Source organism: Trichosurus vulpecula, chromosome 5 (assembly GCF_011100635.1).
Source record: "Trichosurus vulpecula isolate mTriVul1 chromosome 5, mTriVul1.pri, whole genome shotgun sequence".
NCBI classification, from domain to species: Eukaryota; Metazoa; Chordata; class Mammalia; order Diprotodontia; family Phalangeridae; genus Trichosurus; species Trichosurus vulpecula.
This window is the reverse complement of record NC_050577.1, coordinates 194,226,586-194,244,852: the sequence shown is the minus strand read 5'-3', so window position 1 is coordinate 194,244,852 and position 18,267 is coordinate 194,226,586. Positions and strand designations below refer to the sequence as shown.

Below are 18,267 nucleotides of genomic sequence, written 5' to 3'. Positions count from 1 at the left end.
CCAAGGACCCATTTTATGATCATAGATAGGATTTAGAGCTGGAAGGAACTTTAGAAATCTTCTACCTCAATTTCCTCATAGTACAGCTGAGAACGCTGAGGCCCACGAGGCCCGTAGAAAAGATTGCCTAAGTCAGCACAGTTAAATAGCAGAGTTAGCAACCAAACATAGGTCCTCTGATTCCAGGTGTTGTCTTCCTAAGGGATTTAATATTAAATCAAGGTCCCAAGAAGAACTTCATAAATCCACCCCTCCTCTAAACTCTAATTCTACCTCTTAGTCTCCATCCTTACCTTACCTCCACTCTACCTGCAACCTGATGTTTATGCCCACAATGATCTCAATCTATTTTCTAGCACAGGGTATAATCAACACATACCCAGTGGAGTAATAAAGACTCTATTTGATGAGAATAAGGTCTTATTTTTCCAGGGGAATTCTGGTTTTTCTCTGTACCATGATTCACCGACACCAGTTCCAAAGTGGTAATTTTATTTAATATTTACCCTGTACTTTGTACATATTTGTTTGCATGTCGTCTCCTCCATTAGATTGTAAGGTCCTTGAGGGCAGGGGCTGGTTTTTTTTCCCCTCTTTTTGTATTCCCAGGGCTTAGCACAGCGCCTGGCTCATGGTAAGCATTGAATAAATGTTTCCTGAATTGAATTGGATATATGTATTGGGGATTTGGGGGACTGAGCAGGCAGAAAGCCTCATGAAGTTTTTTGTTTGAATGTAGAAATCATTCAAGCGGGCAAGCCCAAGAAATTGCCACCGGGGAGACGTGAAGCCAAGCGTCAGCAATATTTATTATCCTCCATGGACAGCAAGTGGTACAAGAGTTCCAGGATGATGGGCACATCTCCCTCCCGCGTGTCATGATGGGCCGGTACTCCCTCAGGAGGCTGCCACGCTACCCCCTAATCCAGGCCCATGGGGGGGCAGCGTCATGGGCGGCAGAAACAGGGCCTTCAACTTTCCAGACAAGCTGGCGATCTCAGGATCCTGAGCCTCATAGGACTTCACCAGTCTGGCAAACTTCAGGACGCCTGAGAATAAGGAGAGAAGTCAATCGCGCGATCCCTATCCCCACACTGGCTTCTATTATGGAAAAGCTAGGACACACAAGCAGCAGCAGCTGGCGGGGTTCTAGCCCACAACGCGTTACAAGTATTCATCGCCCCTTCCCCGCCTCCCGTGGGGTGGAGATTAGACCAAATCACTTCCGGTTCCATATCATGCGCAACCCAGAAGTGAAGGGATGTCTAAAATCTCGGGGGAAAGGGGAAGGTTACTGATTTTCCCTTAGAGGAAAAGAAAAACTGGATGGATGTGTGGGAACTGAATGAATGATGCGGAGTATGTTATACATGAACAGACACACACAAAACTATCCCACTTGTATATTTCAACCAAGTCATTGAATTACGCTCGCTTTCTCTTTGCACATCTCGTTCCCCGGTCTTTTGGGGCCGAGATCTGGATCGGCCGAACCCACCCCGCTGAATGACGACACTCTTGGACCGTCTATGCCCAAGTAGAGATCTAGAAGCCAACCCCTGAGGGAGGTGGAGGCAAAAGTAAAAATGTATGCCCAAATGCTGGCTGCCACCGCGCGTCCGAAGAGGGGACAACAGCTCCCAGCCCCCCAGCCCTGTTCCACCATTAACTGGGCTACTGCAGGGTGAAATACTCGAACCTGTATTCTGCATCTCCTTTTTAGAAGCTGTAGTTTAAATAAGGTGTACTTATTGTTTTTAAAATGGCCTCCGTTTAAGAGTTGGATGAATAACAATGATGCCCTTTATGATTGAGTTATCAAAATAAATAAATGAGAAGCAATCGTAGGGCTAGGCCTCGAAATCAGGAAGACCTGGGTTTCACGTCCTGCTTCAGGAACAACCCCGCGGGGTCCGCAGACCCCTGGGTGAGTCACGCCCCCAGACATCGAAGACGGAGCTGCATCCTCTACATCCTCGGAGCTCCCCCAACAGATACATTCACCAGTCTAGTAAAATTAATTAATTCAATTTCCCGGGGGCGGACGCGACCAGGCCCTCCCGCGCCCCCGCACCGCACCCCATTCCCACCCCTCCCCGGTGCGGGAAGGCCAGGCCTGGGAGCCCCACCTTCCCCATCGCAGCTGAAGCCGTAGGCTTTGAGGACCTCCTGCTGGATCTGCGTGGCCACAGGAAGCACGAACTGCAGCATCTTGCCCATGTCGTTGCAAGCATTGTCCCGAGCCTCTTCCATGCGCACCGCGTTCTCCGGGGCCGCGAATGCCTGGATGACCTCAGCAAGGACCACTGCCCAAGCCCAGGTGCATTGAGGTGCAAGCGCGCGAGGGGGTGGGGGGAGTGATGCGCAGGAAGAGAGAGGGACAGAGAGCAGCAAGGGCGGTGAGGAGGAGGTAGGAGGCAAACCCAACTAACCCACCCAGTCTTCCCCACCCACTTCTTCCATAACGGAGGACAAATCCAAAGAGCCTCGAGGAGCTCACACCCTCCCGGGTCCCTTTTCCCCGAGCTGGCAGTGCCTTCATCTGAATCACCTCTCTATCTATCTATCTACGTTTCCCCTCCCTTTCCCACTCCTCTTTAGCTAGCATCCGCAACACAGAACTCCGCTCACCCTTAGCCTGTTCAGCGCTCAAGGCCGCGGGTTGCGCGGGGCCCGACGCCATGGAATACTTAGCAAGGTAGCCGACTTATGTAGGGCTTCTGAGAGCCGCGCTCGTCACGCTCAGAGAAGGAAGCTGCTTCCTAATCCCGGAAGCTGCGCGTTAGCATCCAGGATCTGTTTTCTTCAAATTTGTTACCAGCTACCGGGCTTGCAGGGCGGAAGCAAAAATAAATAGAGCTTCTACCCCCGAGCCCGGCGGAGTAACAACAAACAAGTTTCCTCTCGCTTTCATTTAGTTGGAGTACTTTTTTTTCATAAACACAAAATAAGGGCTTCCCGGCAAAAACCGGAAAACCTACTAGACAAATTCTAAAAGAGCTGTAACACTACCCAAGAATTCTTGAGAGTGAGTTGAGGGTATCCGGGGACTGCACTTTCGGTGAGGGTGAGTAAAGGGGCCGTTGTTCGAATCACTCTTTTTTCTAAGTTACGTGGAATCAAAATACATCTGACAGCCAGGACCTGTAATTTGAGGTGCTATACCTACGTTTGCCTTCCAAAGTCATTAAAGTCTTGATAAAAGTCTATGCAAATACTCTTGGTGTTGATTGGATAAAAAGTCCAGGCACACCCCCTCGACTTAGGAGGAAAGCGCGTCACGGAAAGCTAGGGAAGCTGGCATCCTCGGGAAACTTTCGCTTTAGGTTTACTGCTCGCTGAGCCTGAGTGCGGGGTGCTGCGTGATCTTTCTCGGCTTGGAAACGTGTCCCCTTCCCTCTCCAGCCCCAGGAAAACGGATTGATAATTGACCGTTCTGCCAGTGGCGCTTTAGAAATCACTCCCCAACTCCTTTTACTCCAGTCCTAGGGATCCTTTGCCGTGCACTTTGGGGCTTCAGGGCCCTTCCCCCACTCCCATACCACAAGCCTGCCTTGGTATCTTTCTGAGGGAAAAGTCCGATACCCTTCACCCCCAGGGGTCCTGGATAGTGGGAATACAGGCACTGCCAAGGCGGGGCACATTTCCTGAACTGTAAACCAGAGGAACTTGCATTTACTCCATATTTTTGAGAAAAGCCAAAGTAAGGAACAGCTGATGGTCATCTGAAGCCCTCCAGCCAGCCCCGGGCCTCTGCTGACCTAATTATCCTCCCCAGTCCCTCAGCCCTCTCCTAGACAGGTAGAAAGAGCTCTCAAAGTAACTTTTGGCAATGCTGGCCCTTTCCCGCAGGTCCCCACCTTCAGCACCGTCGGACCGCCAGCCCCCTCCCACGTGACAGTCTGTCACCCCACCCCCGCACCCTCAAATAAACCAGCCTTAGTCATCCTGGGGGCTTGTGAGGATTTTTTTGTTGTTGTTTGGTTTTGGTTGGGGCCTTTTTTTTAAAGAGTGGCATATAGATATTTATATATATATAAATTATTAATGTGGGGGAGGAATTGTTGGGGGTATACAATAGGGGAGGCGCGCCGCACACAGGTTGGGGGAGGGGCGGGGGCAGCACACGACGCTACGCAAAACAGCCACATCTAACAGATGAAATAAATCACACCAAGGAAGGGGAGGAGGAGAGGAGGGGGCCACTGCTCCCCCCAGAAAGCTGGGAGGCGCAGGAGAAACAAGGAAGAGGGATCCTGGCCCGTACTGCTGTGCGCTTTTGCCTCTCACCACACTCATCTCCCCAGTACCCCTGGCTCATCCAGCGCCACCCTCCCCCCAACTTCTGTCTTCTCTTCTCTCTGGGCTGGGCCTCTTCATTTTCCTCAGGGGGGCTCTGGCACTGCCTGGCTCTGCCAGAGAAGGCTCTCCTCCCCTCCCGCTGGTCCCGTCACAAGGGTATACAGCTGGTGCTCTACAGAGGCTTGTCGTTTTCCTTCTTCAGATGACTGAAATGGGGTAGGGAAAGGAAGAGGAGAGGCAAGGAAGCAGGGAAACAGAAGACAATGTATCACCCTCAGGCTGGACCAAGAGATCCAGATGCCGGCTGGCCGGAAGCAATGGGAAAGCAGGTGCCCGGGACAGGCCAGCTGAGGCTCAAGACTGGCAGCTCTTGTGAGGACAGAACCGTTTCTGGGGGTTCATGCACACTAGAACCCTTGCTGGGATGGAGGTAATAAATTAGGGCTTAGGCGTCTGAGGTTAAGGACCGTTCTGGCCTCTCTATCCCAGTGCTTAGCACAGTTTCTGGAACACAGATAGGTGACTTTAGAGCCCTGTTCCTGGTCACCATCCTGCTCTCCAGGTTTGGGGATCCAGGGGTCCTTCACCTTGATCCCAAGCCAGGGAGCCCCAGTCCCAGCCACCCCAAGGCCCACTCCAGTTCAGGTCTGGCTTTACGCTGTGTACCTGTAGTAGTCCTCCTGGGCAGGCAGCGGCACACTGTGTAGGGGGTGGTGCGCGTGTAGCCACTGCTGCTGCTCCAGGGCCAGGCGCTGCAACTCGGCAGACTGGGCATGCATGGCCTGCAGCTGATGGGCTGCTGACATGGGAGCTGAGAGTGAGGCTGGCAGGTCCCGATAAGGAGTGGCTAGAAAGAAGAGATTGAGAGGGACAACCAGGGAACACCGATCAGCAGGCTTGCCCCAACGCTGCATCCCCCATCTCCTCCAAGCATTTCTTCTTCTCTCCCCATCAGCTGTAGCTCCTCTTTCCCCAGTCCCCCTTTGTGTTCCCCTCCCCCCTCCCCATTCACCATCCTTACCAAAGAGCTGGTGACGAAGAACCTCATTCTCATGCAGGGGGTGAGGCAAGAGGGGGTTAGGGAGGGTCCCAGCTGGGTAGGGGATCCGGGTAAGATGGGACCCTGAGGCCAGGGGGTCGATAAGAGGATGCACGGAGGCAGAGGCTGGAGGCACAGGGAAGAGAAGAAGGCAGGACAAAGAGACTGAGCCAAATGAGGTCGACAGATTCAAGAAGGGTCGGGTGGGGTGTAAAGCTAGACAGGAAGAATCAAGGCTTAGAAAAATAAAAGGTAACTAACTAGAGGAGGAGGCATGTGAATAATGAGGCCAGGAAAGCAAAACCAACAGGTGGATTTGAGGAATGAGAGAGAAAAAACTAGACAGAGAGGCTTTACCTCTGGGAGATGGGAATAGGGTGAAAGAACAGAAGTGGGGGGTGAAGGGGGACTTAGAAAAGGGACTTAGGAAGACAGGGTGCCAGGACAAAGTACAGAACAAAGTTTATAGGCAGTGGATAGGTTGGAGGGAATGAGGCAGGGTCATGGGCTGCATCCCAGGGCACAGGATGAAACAGCAGGAAGCAAGTGAAGGAAATGTATACATCTCACTCCTGTCTGTAACACTAACCACCAAAACACAAAGCACTGATAGTCTTGGGAACTGGGGTAGGAGAGAGAAGGGACCTTGGAGGGAAAGTCTTCTGATATGTTCATGTATTCCCAGGTATAGGAACTGTCTCACTTTGGTACCTGTGTCTCTAGTTGGTACATGGTGGGTGTTTGATCAAAGCTTGTTGGCTTATTAATAAAAAAGAGAATAGACTGGGAAGAAACTGTGGGGATTAACAGTAATTTCAGAGTAAGGCATGTTAGCCAGTAAGATGTGCCTCCAATCTCTCAGAAGACAGCTTGAATAAGGTATGTATTTTCAGTCATGGTCAATGCATTGATTTGTTTTGCTTTTATGGCAAGTATTTGTTATAGGGAGGGTTCTGTTCAGGGGGGAAATGGGTTATTGAGAAAAGTTATAAAAATAAAAATATATCAATAAAAGATATAAAAAGAAAAAATGAAAAAAAAAGTTGAATTCCCACCAGCAAGTGAGGATACGATGGGCTTATAAAAGTGGGTAGGTGAAACTCTTGTATGGGATTGCCCTTACAGGTGCATGTAGGAGAGATTAACAGGACAAATTATAGGGAAGTAAGGGATGGGGAATGAGGTCAGGAGGAGCAGGCTGGGAACTAGACAGGGTGGGAGAAAACAAGGAGAGAACTGTTATGGGAAAGGGTAGTAAAGGTTTAGTTTAGAGAGATGGTCACTGCTTGGGCAGGAGGGGAGGTAGGGGCAGAGGACAAATAGATGGAGTAAAGTCCTCACCTGCATGGATGGCATCCTGCTGGTGCAGATGCAGGTGGGAGTGGATGTGGGAGTGCTGGTGGTGATGGGGAGTCACATTGAGCATCTGCAGCCTGGCCAGGGGGTCATTGCCCAGGGCCGCTACCCTCTCGGCATGCTGCCTTTCAGCTGCTAGCCGCTCTGCATATGACATGTCCGGCCGAAGGGCTGGCCCAGCTGCCAGTGCCAGACGCTCACGCTCTAGAGGCCCTAGGCCTGGGTGGAAGGGGAAGGGGTGCAGGCCAGGTGGGGCAGGTTGCAAGGCCAGACCCCCATGTCGAGGAAAGGGATCCAAGCCTGGCCCAGGGACCCCATGCAGGGGCTCCAACTCGCCAGGTTTCACCTCAAAGCCAGGCTTGAGGCGGTCCCGAAGGTCACGTTCCCGGGCTTCACGCTCTCGTTCCCGAGCAGCTGGGTCACTGCTGTAGAGGGCTGGGACGTTATAGCCCAAGAGCCCTGGGTCCACGGCACCCAGGGGCACATAGAAGGGATGGTTACGATTACCGGGAGACATGACATGGGGCCGAGCATACTCGCTGAGTGTGCGGAGGGCGGGAGTGTCAGGCCCCAGGTAAGGGGGCACTGTGGCCACCGCACTGCCAGGCTCGAACGGTGGGCGGTGGGGCACAGGGCCCAGCGACGGGCATTCCACTGGGGCACGGCCCTCCTGAACCAGCTTCTGTAGGGGGAGATGATAAGGAAGTAAAGTGAGAGAGGGACACTGGGGCTCCCACACTTTCTGTCTGTTTCCCAAGCTCCCCCGTCTCAATCCTGGTAAGAGTATACCAAGTTAGCTTATGTCATCAAAAGCAGTTGGAGAAGAAGTGGCATTCTCTTCTGGCTCCCATAATTACTATCAGCACAGCCTGACTGCGTCAGATTTCTCATCTGTAATCTGGAGCTGACAGTAACATGGGTGCAGCCCACTTCACAGGGCTGTTGTGAGAAATATGCTCTACGTACAACTCATCAAGGGGAAGGGAAGCGGTACAGGGGGTGGAGTGCGGGCGTCGGGGCCAAGCCTGCATGGGTGTTCTGCCGGTTTTTGACATTTACTAGCTGTGTGATCATCTGTAAAATGATCACCTGTGAAAGCGGGAGAACACCCACCTCACCAGCTCGTGGAGGATCAGATGAGTTGAAATGTGTAAAGCTACACAAATACCAGCCATTATTATTGCTATTATCCTAGGAACGTCACTGCTACTGGGCACAGACTGGTCTCACCCACCCTCAACACAAGATTTCCCCCATCCACTGCTAGGTAGTACTGGATCCAATCTCCCAAGCTGCAATGGTTCCTCCTCTCCCGCAGATGGCAGCGTGACTCCGGCGCCCCGCTCCCGTTCACCCCACCCCCACCCGCCCCCACCCCGGGCAAGGAAGGGAGGGAGGAGCCCTCGCTGGGCGTGAGCCACTGACCACGCTGCGTTCGAGCTCGCGCTCCTTCTCGCGCTCGCGCTCCTTTTCGCGCTCCCGCTCCCGCTCGCGCTCCTTTTCCTCGCGCGCCCGCTGCTCGGCCTCGCGCCGCACCTTCTCCACCAGGTCCGCGCGCTTCTTGGCGAGCTTGGAGCCCTCGAGCGGCACGAAGTAGAGGTCGCTGCGCGCGCATGAGTTGAAGCCTCGATCCAGGTGTTTGTTGAACCTGTTCGGCGGCGGGGAAGCGCGCGCGCGCGCCACTCAGCCCCCAAGCACTTTCCAGGGCGTCCCGCCCCCCCGCCCCCCATCAGACATCCCATCTCCCCTAGCCCCGAGCCGGCCGCGGCCCCCGCCCCCGCCGCTCACCGGGCCGATTGGCTGGCGTGGCTGGGCACGTCCACCACCTTGGGTGCGGGCGAGGGGCTGCGGGCGGGAGGCGCGGGGCTCTCGGGGGCTTCGTACTCCTCAGCTGGCTCCTGCTTGATCTGGGCCGCGCTGAGCGGGGGCGCGGCGGCTGAGGCAGCGCCCGGGCCCGGGGGCAGCGCGGGTAGGCCCGGGGGTCCCACGGCCGGGGAGCCCGGCTTGAAGGCCCCAGGGCCGGCGGGAGGCGAAGCTCCGCGGTAGCCCGGCGGGGTGCCCGTGCGGAAAGCCGGGGGAGAGCCTGGCTTGTAGCCCGGCGGCGTGGCGGTCTTGTAGGCCCCAGGGGACGGGGCCCGCTTGGCATAGGCCGGCGGGCCGGGCGGCGAGGCGGTCTTGTAGCCGGCCGGGGAGGAGGCCACGGTGGCGATGACCGTGGAGAGCGTGGCCGAGGCCGAGGTGACCGGCGGGAAGGCGTACGGGGCGGCCCCGGCGGGGCCCTGGGAGGGCGATGCGTGAGAGCAAGGGTAGGGCCCCTGCGACGAGGATGAGGAGGAGGAAGACGAGGACGAGGCGGCGGTGACCACGGCGCCGCCGCCCGGGCCTGCCTGGCTACTGTAGGGGCCCGGGCCCTGGCCGTGGGGCGGGGGCAGGTGTGCTGGCCCGGGCGCGAAGGGCCGCAGAGGGCCCAGGGACGGGGACAGAGAGTAGGGGTGGCTGTGGTGGGCGCCGCCCTCGAGGCCGTGCGGGTAGGGCCCGGGGGCGGCTGGGGCTGCGGTGCCGCCGGGCGGGTGCTGCTGCTGCGGGGCCTGCTGCTGCTGGGGGGGCGGCGGAGGCGGCGGCGGGGCCGGCTGCTGCTGCTGGTGGTGATGGTGGGCCGGGGGTCCTGGGGGGTGACCGCCGGCCTGACCGGAGCCGGGCGCGGGGAAGGGGGCCGAGTGGGCGTTGCCGCTGTTGGCCAGGAGCCGGCCGTACGGAGGAGGAGGGGGGCCCTGGCTCCACACGGCCTGGGAGGCCAGGGAGGGCTGGGTGTACTTGGGAGGCTGGCTGGACACAGACAGGCTGGTGGGCGGCGGGAAGGAGTGCGGGTAACTGGGCAGCGCCTGGGAGGCCGGGTACGGGGGCCCAGAGGAGGAAGAGGAGGAACTGGAAGAAGAGGCAGCTGAGCTGCAGGAGGAGGCATAGGGGTACCTCAATGGGGGAGCTGGGGCGGAGGAAGAGACGGGAGGGATGGGGTGGGGCGAGGGGGCCAAGCTAGCCCCTTTATCCGGGCCTGGGGGCAGTCCGCCCATGCCTTGCCCCATAGCATGGGGGGAAGGAAGGTGTCCTGGCAGTGGCTGGACCCCAAGGCCAGGAGATGAGGCAGGGGCATTATTGAGGGGCCGAAGGGCAGGCGGAGGAGGAAGGTTGGGTGCCACGTGAGGAAAGGGGGCTGGAGGAGCAGGAGGTGGGTTACCCACCCCACCCGGGGTGGGAGGTGGCTTAGGAGGTGGTCCACCCGCTCCAGGGCCTGATAGGGAAATAGGAGTAGTGGGTGGAGGATGTTGCTTAGCTCCACTAGGAGGCCCCACTGGAGGGGCAGCCCCTCCCCCCTTGGGACCTAGTGGGGGCCCAGACAAGATGCCCCCCCCGGACCCCCCAGAATAGAGCTGTGAATGAGGTGGGGGTCCAGGTGGGGCCTGAAACATCCGAGGGCCTGGAGACTCCATGGTAGAGTGGTAGTCAGTGGCCGGCACTGAGGAATGAGGTTCAAAGCCAGGCTCTGGAGGGCGGGGGTTGCTATCTGGGGGTAGGGGAGAGGGTGGAAAGAGTGGGGGTGGATGATAAGGGTGGGCAGGACCCTGCGATAAGCCAGAAGATGAGTCAGAATCATTTTCCACACTTCCTGGGCTGTAGATGCTAGGGGATGTGCTTCGGTTGTCCTGGTCAATGTCCCTCGGGTCACTGCTGGCATCATCATTCAAACTTCGACCATCCAAGCTGTCTAGATCAGAGGGTGACTGTGGTCGTGGGAGCTCCTGCTAGGAAAGGAAGAGGTTACCTTATATCAACTGTCCTTCGGTTGGCCATTCTCAAATATCCCCCAGATGCTATATCCACTAAAGTCTTTTTATTAACCATATTCATTTTCTTCCATTCTTTACCCACTTCAGTCTTTCCCGATTCAGTCTATCCCAGGTCCCTGAAATAGTTTTCCTTTCGAAAGCATTCTTCCTTCACCTCACATTCAACTTTGTCACTCCCTTACTCAATACACTCCAGTGCCTTCCTATTTCCTCTAGGATTAGACATCTTTTTAGTTTTTAAAGCTCTTCACTGCCTGGCCCTGACCTGTCTCTCCAACCTCTTTGTACATTACTCCTACTCCTGCATTCTTAGATCTAATAACCCAGCTGGCCTCTCTTCCTTGTCTATGTCACTTCATCTCCTATCTCTGTGTCTTACCAAGAGAAGCGCTGGGTCTGGAATGGTGATGCAAAGTTCAAATCTGGCCCCAGACACTTACTAGTTATGTGACCCTGGGCAAGCCACTTAACTTCTACCTGCTACAGTTTCCTTAATTGTAAAATAGAGATAATAATGGTACCTACCTCCCAGTGTCGTTATAAGGATCAAAGGACATATTAAAAGTACTTATCCCAGTGCCTGGCACATAGTAGACTATATAAATGCTCATCCCCTTCTCTTTACACTGGCTCTTCTCTATGCACTGTTAAATGCTCCTAATTTCTACCTCATAGAATTGCTCTTCTAGAATCAAACCTACATGAAGCCTTTCCTGTGCTAGTGCCTACCCTGCAAAATTACGTTGCATCTAATTACCTAATATTTATCTAATATGTACTTGTAGAATGTAAGCCCCCTGAGAATAAGGATTGTTTCATTGTATTCTTCATACAGGGTATGACACATAGTAGGCACTTAATAAATATTTGTTAATTTATGATAACCTCTTCAGTTTGTCAGCCCAACACCATTCCCCTAGGTTTGAAAGAGCACCTTTTAAATATTCTCTTATTTCTCCTAGGAAGGCTTCCCAATCTAAAACCCTACCACTCCCACCACCCCTGCCTCCCAAGGAAAGAATTAGGACCTGAAGCACAAGCCAGGCACTGCTGGGTAAGAGTTGCCATTTGGGTTCCCCTTTGTCCCCTCTCTTCCACTCCTATACATTAAATCAGATTGTTCCCAGTACCTGGAATGTATTTGTTCTCCATTTCTCCCACCAAAAAGCTTTTCTCTACCTTGAGGCTTAATTCTGGTGCTACCCTCTGACACCACCAGTTTGTGCTTTTCCCCTCCAACCTTCATTATACTATACTTTATGTAAATGTGTTCCTCTCCCCATGGTGCCAAGAGGGCAGGAACTTTTTTATTTTGTATCTCAAGTACCTAGAAGGGTTTAATAAACATCTGGTGGATTAAATATCATTGACTGTTCCTCCTGAGAACCAGAAAGGACCTAGGAAAGAAGTCTGGCTAGGGTCAGATAATGGGAGAAACAATGGCAGGTGGACCCCTACCTCAGTTTTGGTCTTCTTAGGTGCACTGGTCTCCTCGCCTTCACTCTCTGAGATCTCCTCATTACGACCTTGCTTGTTGGTCTTTGGGGTGGAGCACTCCTCTGCTCGGGCCTTCTGCTGAGGAGAGAGACTTCTCAGATCCCATAATTCCCTTTCTATGTTACACCTTGCAAGTTCCATGCTCTGACTCCTCCCCTTTGCCAGAAAGGAACACCTCCCTGCCACCCCACCCCCCCAGCAACAAGAGGGCCCCAGGGACAGAATACCTTGGCAGTCTGCCTGGATTTCTCGGCTTTTCCATCACTGCTGGAGGTACTGACCCCACCAGGGGAGGCCCGGCCCCTCAATCTCAGCTCTTCCCTTGGCCCAGGGGCCTCTTTCTTCCGTCCACTCCTCATTGACATCTTAGGAAGAGGAGGGCCCAGGTTAAATTCCTTGCCTCTCCCCTTACCTTATTCCCATAGTCCCAAACCTTCCTTCCTGATCTCTAAACTCTCGTGCTTCCCTAGTTCCTTTACTTCACCCTTGGTTCAGCCATCACTCACTGAATCTTTGTTCTGTCGAGTCTTCATTCTTCAGGCTGTGGAGACCCCATTCTCCTCTGCCTGGGCGGCTGAATACATAAATGGCTGTTTACCCCCAACTTCCCCACAGTTTAGGCCTGAGCAGGAAGCAGGCCCTCCCGGGGTTCAAGTGTAGGCACCTAAGACTGAACCTTCAGAATGAGAATGCTTCTAGAATCTCTCCAACAAGGCCTGCCAGAGAGAAGAAAAAAAAAACAAAACAAAACCATCAAAACCACTGAAACAAGACCTGGAGGTTCTAAAAGGGAATCCAGCTGACCTAACTATGACAGAATCTCATTTGTCTGAAAAAGGATTGCTTGGGCTTCATACTAACGGCAACTGTTTTAGGGTAAAAGATGAACTGAGACAAGTATGCACACATGAGCAGCCTTGCACTTTATAAATTAGTTATGGGAAACTCTTGAAATTGCCTTCTGCTGAGGTATTGTGCCATACCATAGAGACCTACCCTTCATGGATAGACATGAAGCCACCCTGATCTGCTTTGAGACAGAAAGACCAACCACAGCATGCCTATATGTGAGAGAGACTTGTGATGGTATCAATTTTCTGATATCAAGGAAACTATTTTGAAGCAGGAAACCCCAGTCCATAGGACTGACCTGACTTCACTCTTTACTCCCCAAAGGAGTGTGAAGGATCCTGTAGTAAGTAGGGACGTGAAGGGATGATGCTGGCTACAAAAAAAAAATGGAGCCTGATGGGATCCCAAAAAGAGTCTCTAGAAATATTTCAGCTCTGGATTCTTAATATCCCCAAAGCCAGAGAAGAAGTACAAAACAAAAAACAGAATGAGCTGCTGGGGGTGTGTGGGGAGGGAGGGGATACATCATCGGTGAGCATACCTCTGCTAGAAATCTCCATCACAGGTCTCAGACCCTTATATTGCATTTTATCAGACCCTATGTTTAGTCATATTTGAGCTGAAATTAATCTATTCTCCATCTGCTGATGCCTCATGGCATCAGCCAGTAGTGCATATTTTTAATTGAGCAATTGAGGGGTCAGAATAAGTTTGCATACCCATAAAAATGTAGACCATACCTTTCTACCCACTTCAGACACTTACTAGCTGTGTAACCCTAGCAAATCATTTAACCCCTGTGTGCCTCAGTTTCCTCATCTGTAAAAAGAGGAAGTTGGTCTCAATGACCTCTGTGGTCTCTTCCAGCTCTAAATCTCATCTTGTAAACAATAAGAAAGCTTTCCAATATTCAAATATACAAAGTTGCACAAAAATTATTTTTAGTTTTTTACTTACTACTGTTTTCAGTTGTTTCCTCCCCTGAATGCATGTAGCCTATGTCCCCCATGACTCTTATAAAATCATACCATCTTTCCTAGGTGTCATCGGTTACTAGCTATGTGACCATGAGTACTTAACCTCTCCCAGCCTCATTTTCTTCATCTGTAAAATGGGCATCATAACATTTGCACCCTCTGCCTCAAAGACTTATGAAGAATGTGCTTTGAAATCTTAAGGTGTTGTATGAATGTCAACTATCCTCTTGTCATTCAAAGTACAGGATTTCAGAGTGGATACTCAATCTATGCCATTGACCTTCTGGCCCATTGCCTGAAGGAAATGAGAAGGAAGGAAGCCTTTCTGAATTTAATGAAATTAGATCTTTTCCTTTCTATCAGATTGCTGGCCCCTAGGAAACAGGACAAAGTGACATTACCAAACCCCACCAAGACTTTGTGGCAATGTGAATATCTTTAAACTCCTATAGCATCTTAGCCCAAAGGACTAGGTGCTAGACACAGCACCTACTTAACAGATGTTTTGTTCATTTTCACTCTATCCTTCTAAGACCAGGAGGAGTGGAGATGATTCATCTCATTTTACAAATGGGGAAAGAGGCCTAGGAAGGATACATGACTTGCCCAAGGTCACACAACACCATCACCTGGTACTTTGGCCACTAGATTATCCTTCCTCGCCTGTACTCTTGCTGATTAATTTTTAGATGTTTGATTTGATTTTCAAGATACTAGGTATCAACCTAGAAAATATAAATCAGATGCAACAAGGTAGGGGTAGGGAAATTTCATACCAAAAACACTACAGAGATGAATGTGTCCATTTTGTCTTTGCTAAATGTCAGCTCCACTCCCTAGATGGTCCCATCTCTATTGGTATTTTTTGTTCATGACCTACTATTACTCTCAGAGCTTCTTATTCCCTGAATCCTCAAATTACGTAGAGGTGTGTGTCCTCACCCCTGATATGTTCATACAAATCAAAGTAAAGTGAGTAAACACCAAGAGCAGCCTTAAAGAGGAAAATAAGTCACTAAAGAGAAGCGTAGCCTTTGGTTGGAGGATGTGGGAGGGAGTGTTCAATACATACGAGCCTCTTTTAAGCACCAAATAGTAGAGCCACCTGGGCAGAGAGAGGGGAGGGACATTCAGAGGGCAAAGGAGTAAGACCAAAGATGGGGCAGCACAGACAGAAATGAGCAAAGGCAAAGAAACTTTGAAAGGGGAACAGGAAATCAGGAACATAGAATCAAGCCAGGTACCAGCCCAGGAGAGCATGGTGTTTAAAGAGTTTAAAGACCCCTGGCCTAAAATCCACTGCTCGGCCAGGCCATATAGGAGTGATTATAAACCAACACTTGGAGCAACCTTCCAATGACAACGTGACCTCTATTCGAAGACCAAACATTGACCTGCAGATAACCCTACCGACTCACTTCCTGTTGCTCCTCCAAGGGATATTCTCACCTGGCAAAGGTGGAAAAAGAGTGAAGCCATCAGCGTGAAGTCAATGAGATGGCAGATAGGACTACTAAGGGAGAAAATTGTTGGAGAGTTGGCCTGGAAAGGTAGAGTAACATTTGGGCTAAGGGAGTTCGTATATGAGAAAATGGAGGGATAGCTGTGGAACCAGTTGAGGAAGTCTCTGAAGTGATAGGAAAAGGGTAGATGTGACTTTGGCAAAAGCATATCTGCTGTCAACCCGCTGGGCTTTAGAGAAGGAACATAGTGAATGTCCGTGCAGGGACCATCAGAAGACTAGAGAAAGCTGATTCACAAGGGGATGATGCCTCCTGTGGAGTCCTCACCCAAGATGGAGACACCCAACCCAACAGCCAGAACAAAACTGGGCTAGCCTTACTTGGTAGGTGTTTGTGGGAATAATAGGACTGTAAGGGATAAAGTCACCAATAGCTGTCCAACCAAGTCTCTCCCACAAACATGACCACCCCATTGGACCAAGTGAGAAACTCAGCTGGAGGAACCACTGCCATGGAAACTCAACACTGGAGTCCCACTGAGGGCAGGTCCCAGGGGTTCATCTAGCAGCCTAGCTGCCAATACTCCCAGAGTTGCCATAAACAAGAAGTCACTGGGCCCACCCCCAACTCCTGCCTTCCAGGGAAAGAGGTTTATAAGGTGTCTGGCCTTATTAGAAATGAGTCCCTTAAGGGTCTTTTAGAGCTAAAGGCTGTGGTATAGTAGAAGCTTTGCACCATGGCTGGAGGGTACAGGATGACACTGTGAGGAACTGGGGGCTGGGAAGAACAGGTTGAATACCTGAAGACCCAGTTTGCTGGAGCGACCCTACTAGGCTGATGAGTACTCCCACTACTTGCCTGCTTTCGTTTCTCTGTAAAGTCCCTTCTCCACACCCCGGACATTTCCCTCTTTGCTCCTGACTTTACTGATCAGTTTTAGGGGGACCCTGTCCCCACATCCTGATGCCTCTCTACTTAGGAGCAGATGTGTTTGGAATAGGGAAAATGGGGTACGGATGACTTTCAGCTTGAAAAAACGACTGAACATCAAAGCCATGCAGGGCCCCCCAAAAACACCTGACCTCAGAAAGAGACCCTTTCATCATCCCCCTTCCAATCTCTGATTTTCTCCAGCTTTTATAGGCTTCAAACACCTTTTCTTATTCTATCCTCTATTTAGTCTATCCTTAACCTCTCGTCTTCCCATCTACCACACCCCCTCCCCATTTCCTACCTATGATTACCTGCCCTGAAAAACCGTTTTGGGGGTCCTCGGTCCTTCCCGTGTGAACCTCACCATGCACCACTATTATCCCTTCTCCCCAACCCCCTCTGCCTTCACCCCTGCACTCCACGGAATCTTTTTTTTTCCTTCATCTTCCCTCTATTCCTCCTCCTTACATTCCCTGTTCTCCCTCGCACCCCACCCCCCTTCTGGACCCCGTCTCCCCGCCAGGATTCCCCACCTTTCCTGTAGCCCCGACATTTCCAAGCTCGCTTCACTTTCATCGCTCCTATTCTCCCCCTCATCCTTGTTGCCCCACCCCCGCTTTTTCGGGGACCCCACAACCTATCCCCTCCCTGCAACCTCTGCACCCCCCCCCAGGCTCGGGACAGGCAGTGCCTGCAATGGGCGGGGGGGGGGGGAGGGGGGGCGGTGGGAAGGAGAACCTTAATCGAAGAAAATAACAAATGGAGGAGACGCCGGCGGCAGCGACTGGGGGTTGGGTGTGCGGGGAGCAGGGGTGGGGTGGCGGGGGAGGGGGAGCAGCAGGCCCGGGACCGGGACCGGGAATCTAGGGACTCGGGCTACGGCGGCTCTTACCGGGTCCTGGCTCCGGACGGCAGGCTCCTCTGGGCTGGCACTCAAGGCTCCGGGGGGCGGCGGCGGCGGCTCCCCGGGCCCCCTCTTTCCCCGCCCCGGATTCAGTCGCGGCGGCGGCGGCGGCGGCGGCTCCGGGCCCCCGCGGGGGCGGCCCCCATCCCCCCTGGCCGATCGACCGCCCTCGGAAGCCCCCCGCCCTTGGCTCCCCACTTTGCCTCGCTCCCCCCGCCCCGCGGCCGCCTACCCCCGGCCCCGGCCCCCGCTGGCCCCAGCCTGCCCCTCCCGGGGCCCGCCGCCGCTGACACCGCTGCCTCCCCGGGCCCGGGGTCCCGGCCCCCTCCGAGCCCGAGCCCGAGCCCTTCTCCTCCTCCTCCTTCTCCTTCTCCTCCTCCTCCGCCCTCCGCTCTACCGCCCCTCTTCTGGGCCGATCGCTGCCCCCCTCCCGAGCCCTCGCTCCGATCCGATCCTGCTCCCCAACCCCCCCAAAATGTGTCCCGGAGAGAGGCCCCCGGGCCGGCGCGGGCTGCGGGCGGGCTCCGCCGCGCGTCCGGAGACTCGCACAGGAAAGCGGGAGGCGAAGGGACGAGGAGGGGAAGGGAGGGAGCAAGAGAGAGGGGGATGGGAGAAGGGAGGAAGAGAAGGAGAAGGAGGGAGAGAGGAGGGAAGGAGGAGAGAGAGGGGGCAAGGAGGAGGGAGGCAGGGGGACAGGGAGGGGGCGCGAGGGAGGCGAGAGCGGGGAGCAGGGAAGGAGCGAGGTGGGGAGAGAAAGAAAAGGGGGAGTCTGCGAGTTTAGGGGTGATGGAATGTGAGGGAGAAATGAGAGTATAGGGGAGACGTGGGAGGAGTTTGGGGGGCAGCGATGTAGTGGATGTGGGAGAAGTGGGGGGTTGTAGGAGAAATTTGGGGTGAGGTTTGCTGGGGGAGAACAGGAGAGTATAAGAGGAGTTCGGTGGGTGATGAGGTGTGTAAGAGTGAGATTGGGGGGAGTGTGGGAGGAGTTTGGAGGGTAAGGAGGTGGGGGCGGAATTGGGGGGTGGGAGGAGTTTGGGGGTGATGGGGGGTATGTGAGGAAGAGATGAGACTGACTTTGGACGCTGAGGAGGTGGGGGAG

At 53.5% G+C, this 18,267-nt stretch overlaps 2 protein-coding genes and 1 non-coding gene across 6 annotated transcripts; all 3 read right to left on the bottom strand.

The window, feature by feature from the left end:
- Positions 1–789: 789 nt before the first annotated feature.
- Positions 790–3,025, bottom strand: C5H12orf57 (chromosome 5 C12orf57 homolog). The gene is made up of 3 exons (XM_036758712.1): positions 2,632–3,025; positions 2,130–2,306; positions 790–1,049 (listed from the first exon to the last, which is right to left on the bottom strand). Exons 1-3 carry the CDS (start codon positions 2,681–2,683, stop codon positions 898–900), a joined length of 381 nt encoding a protein of 126 aa, XP_036614607.1. The 5' UTR covers positions 2,684–3,025; the 3' UTR covers positions 790–897.
- On the bottom strand, positions 2,950–3,011 carry LOC118852472. Its single transcript, XR_005010549.1, has one exon. It is a non-coding gene; the product is annotated as a U7 small nuclear RNA (small nuclear RNA).
- A 925-nt stretch (positions 3,026–3,950) lies between the features above and the next one.
- On the bottom strand, positions 3,951–17,260 carry ATN1 (atrophin 1). 4 transcript variants are annotated; one of them, XM_036761730.1, is made up of 10 exons: positions 17,157–17,260; positions 12,546–12,755; positions 12,267–12,404; positions 12,001–12,117; positions 8,486–10,497; positions 8,123–8,345; positions 6,683–7,379; positions 5,324–5,467; positions 4,969–5,149; positions 3,951–4,508 (listed from the first exon to the last, which is right to left on the bottom strand). In XM_036761730.1, the coding sequence occupies exons 2-10, from the start codon at positions 12,570–12,572 to the stop codon at positions 4,475–4,477; spliced, it is 3,573 nt and encodes a 1,190-aa protein (XP_036617625.1). In that variant the 5' UTR covers positions 12,573–12,755; positions 17,157–17,260; the 3' UTR covers positions 3,951–4,474. The 4 variants fall into 4 exon arrangements, with proteins under 4 accessions (XP_036617625.1, XP_036617627.1, XP_036617626.1 ...); XM_036761732.1 differs by having other exon boundaries at positions 8,486–10,494; XM_036761731.1 differs by having other exon boundaries at positions 12,001–12,114.
- Positions 17,261–18,267: the final 1,007 nt, after the last annotated feature.

Bases quoted from the DNA above. Each gene is read 5' to 3' on its own strand.
- ATN1 (XM_036761730.1), bottom strand. From the start codon at position 12,572: ATGAAGACTCGACAGAACAAAGATTCA. The intron at 8,346-8,485 runs GTGAGCGGCGGG...GCCGCCGAACAG, and splicing joins CACGCCAGCCAATCGGCCCG to GTTCAACAAACACCTGGATC. The intron at 5,468-6,682 runs GTGAGGACTTTA...CTGTGCCTCCAG, and splicing joins GCAGGATGCCATCCATGCAG to CCTCTGCCTCCGTGCATCCT.
- C5H12orf57 (XM_036758712.1), bottom strand. From the start codon at position 2,683: ATGGCGTCGGGCCCCGCGCAACCCGCGGCCTTGAGCGCTGAACAGGCT. The intron at 2,307-2,631 runs GTGAGCGGAGTT...GGGCTTGGGCAG, and splicing joins GAGCGCTGAACAGGCTAAGG to TGGTCCTTGCTGAGGTCATC. The intron at 1,050-2,129 runs GTGGGGCTCCCA...CCTTATTCTCAG, and splicing joins CTTCAGCTGCGATGGGGAAG to GCGTCCTGAAGTTTGCCAGA.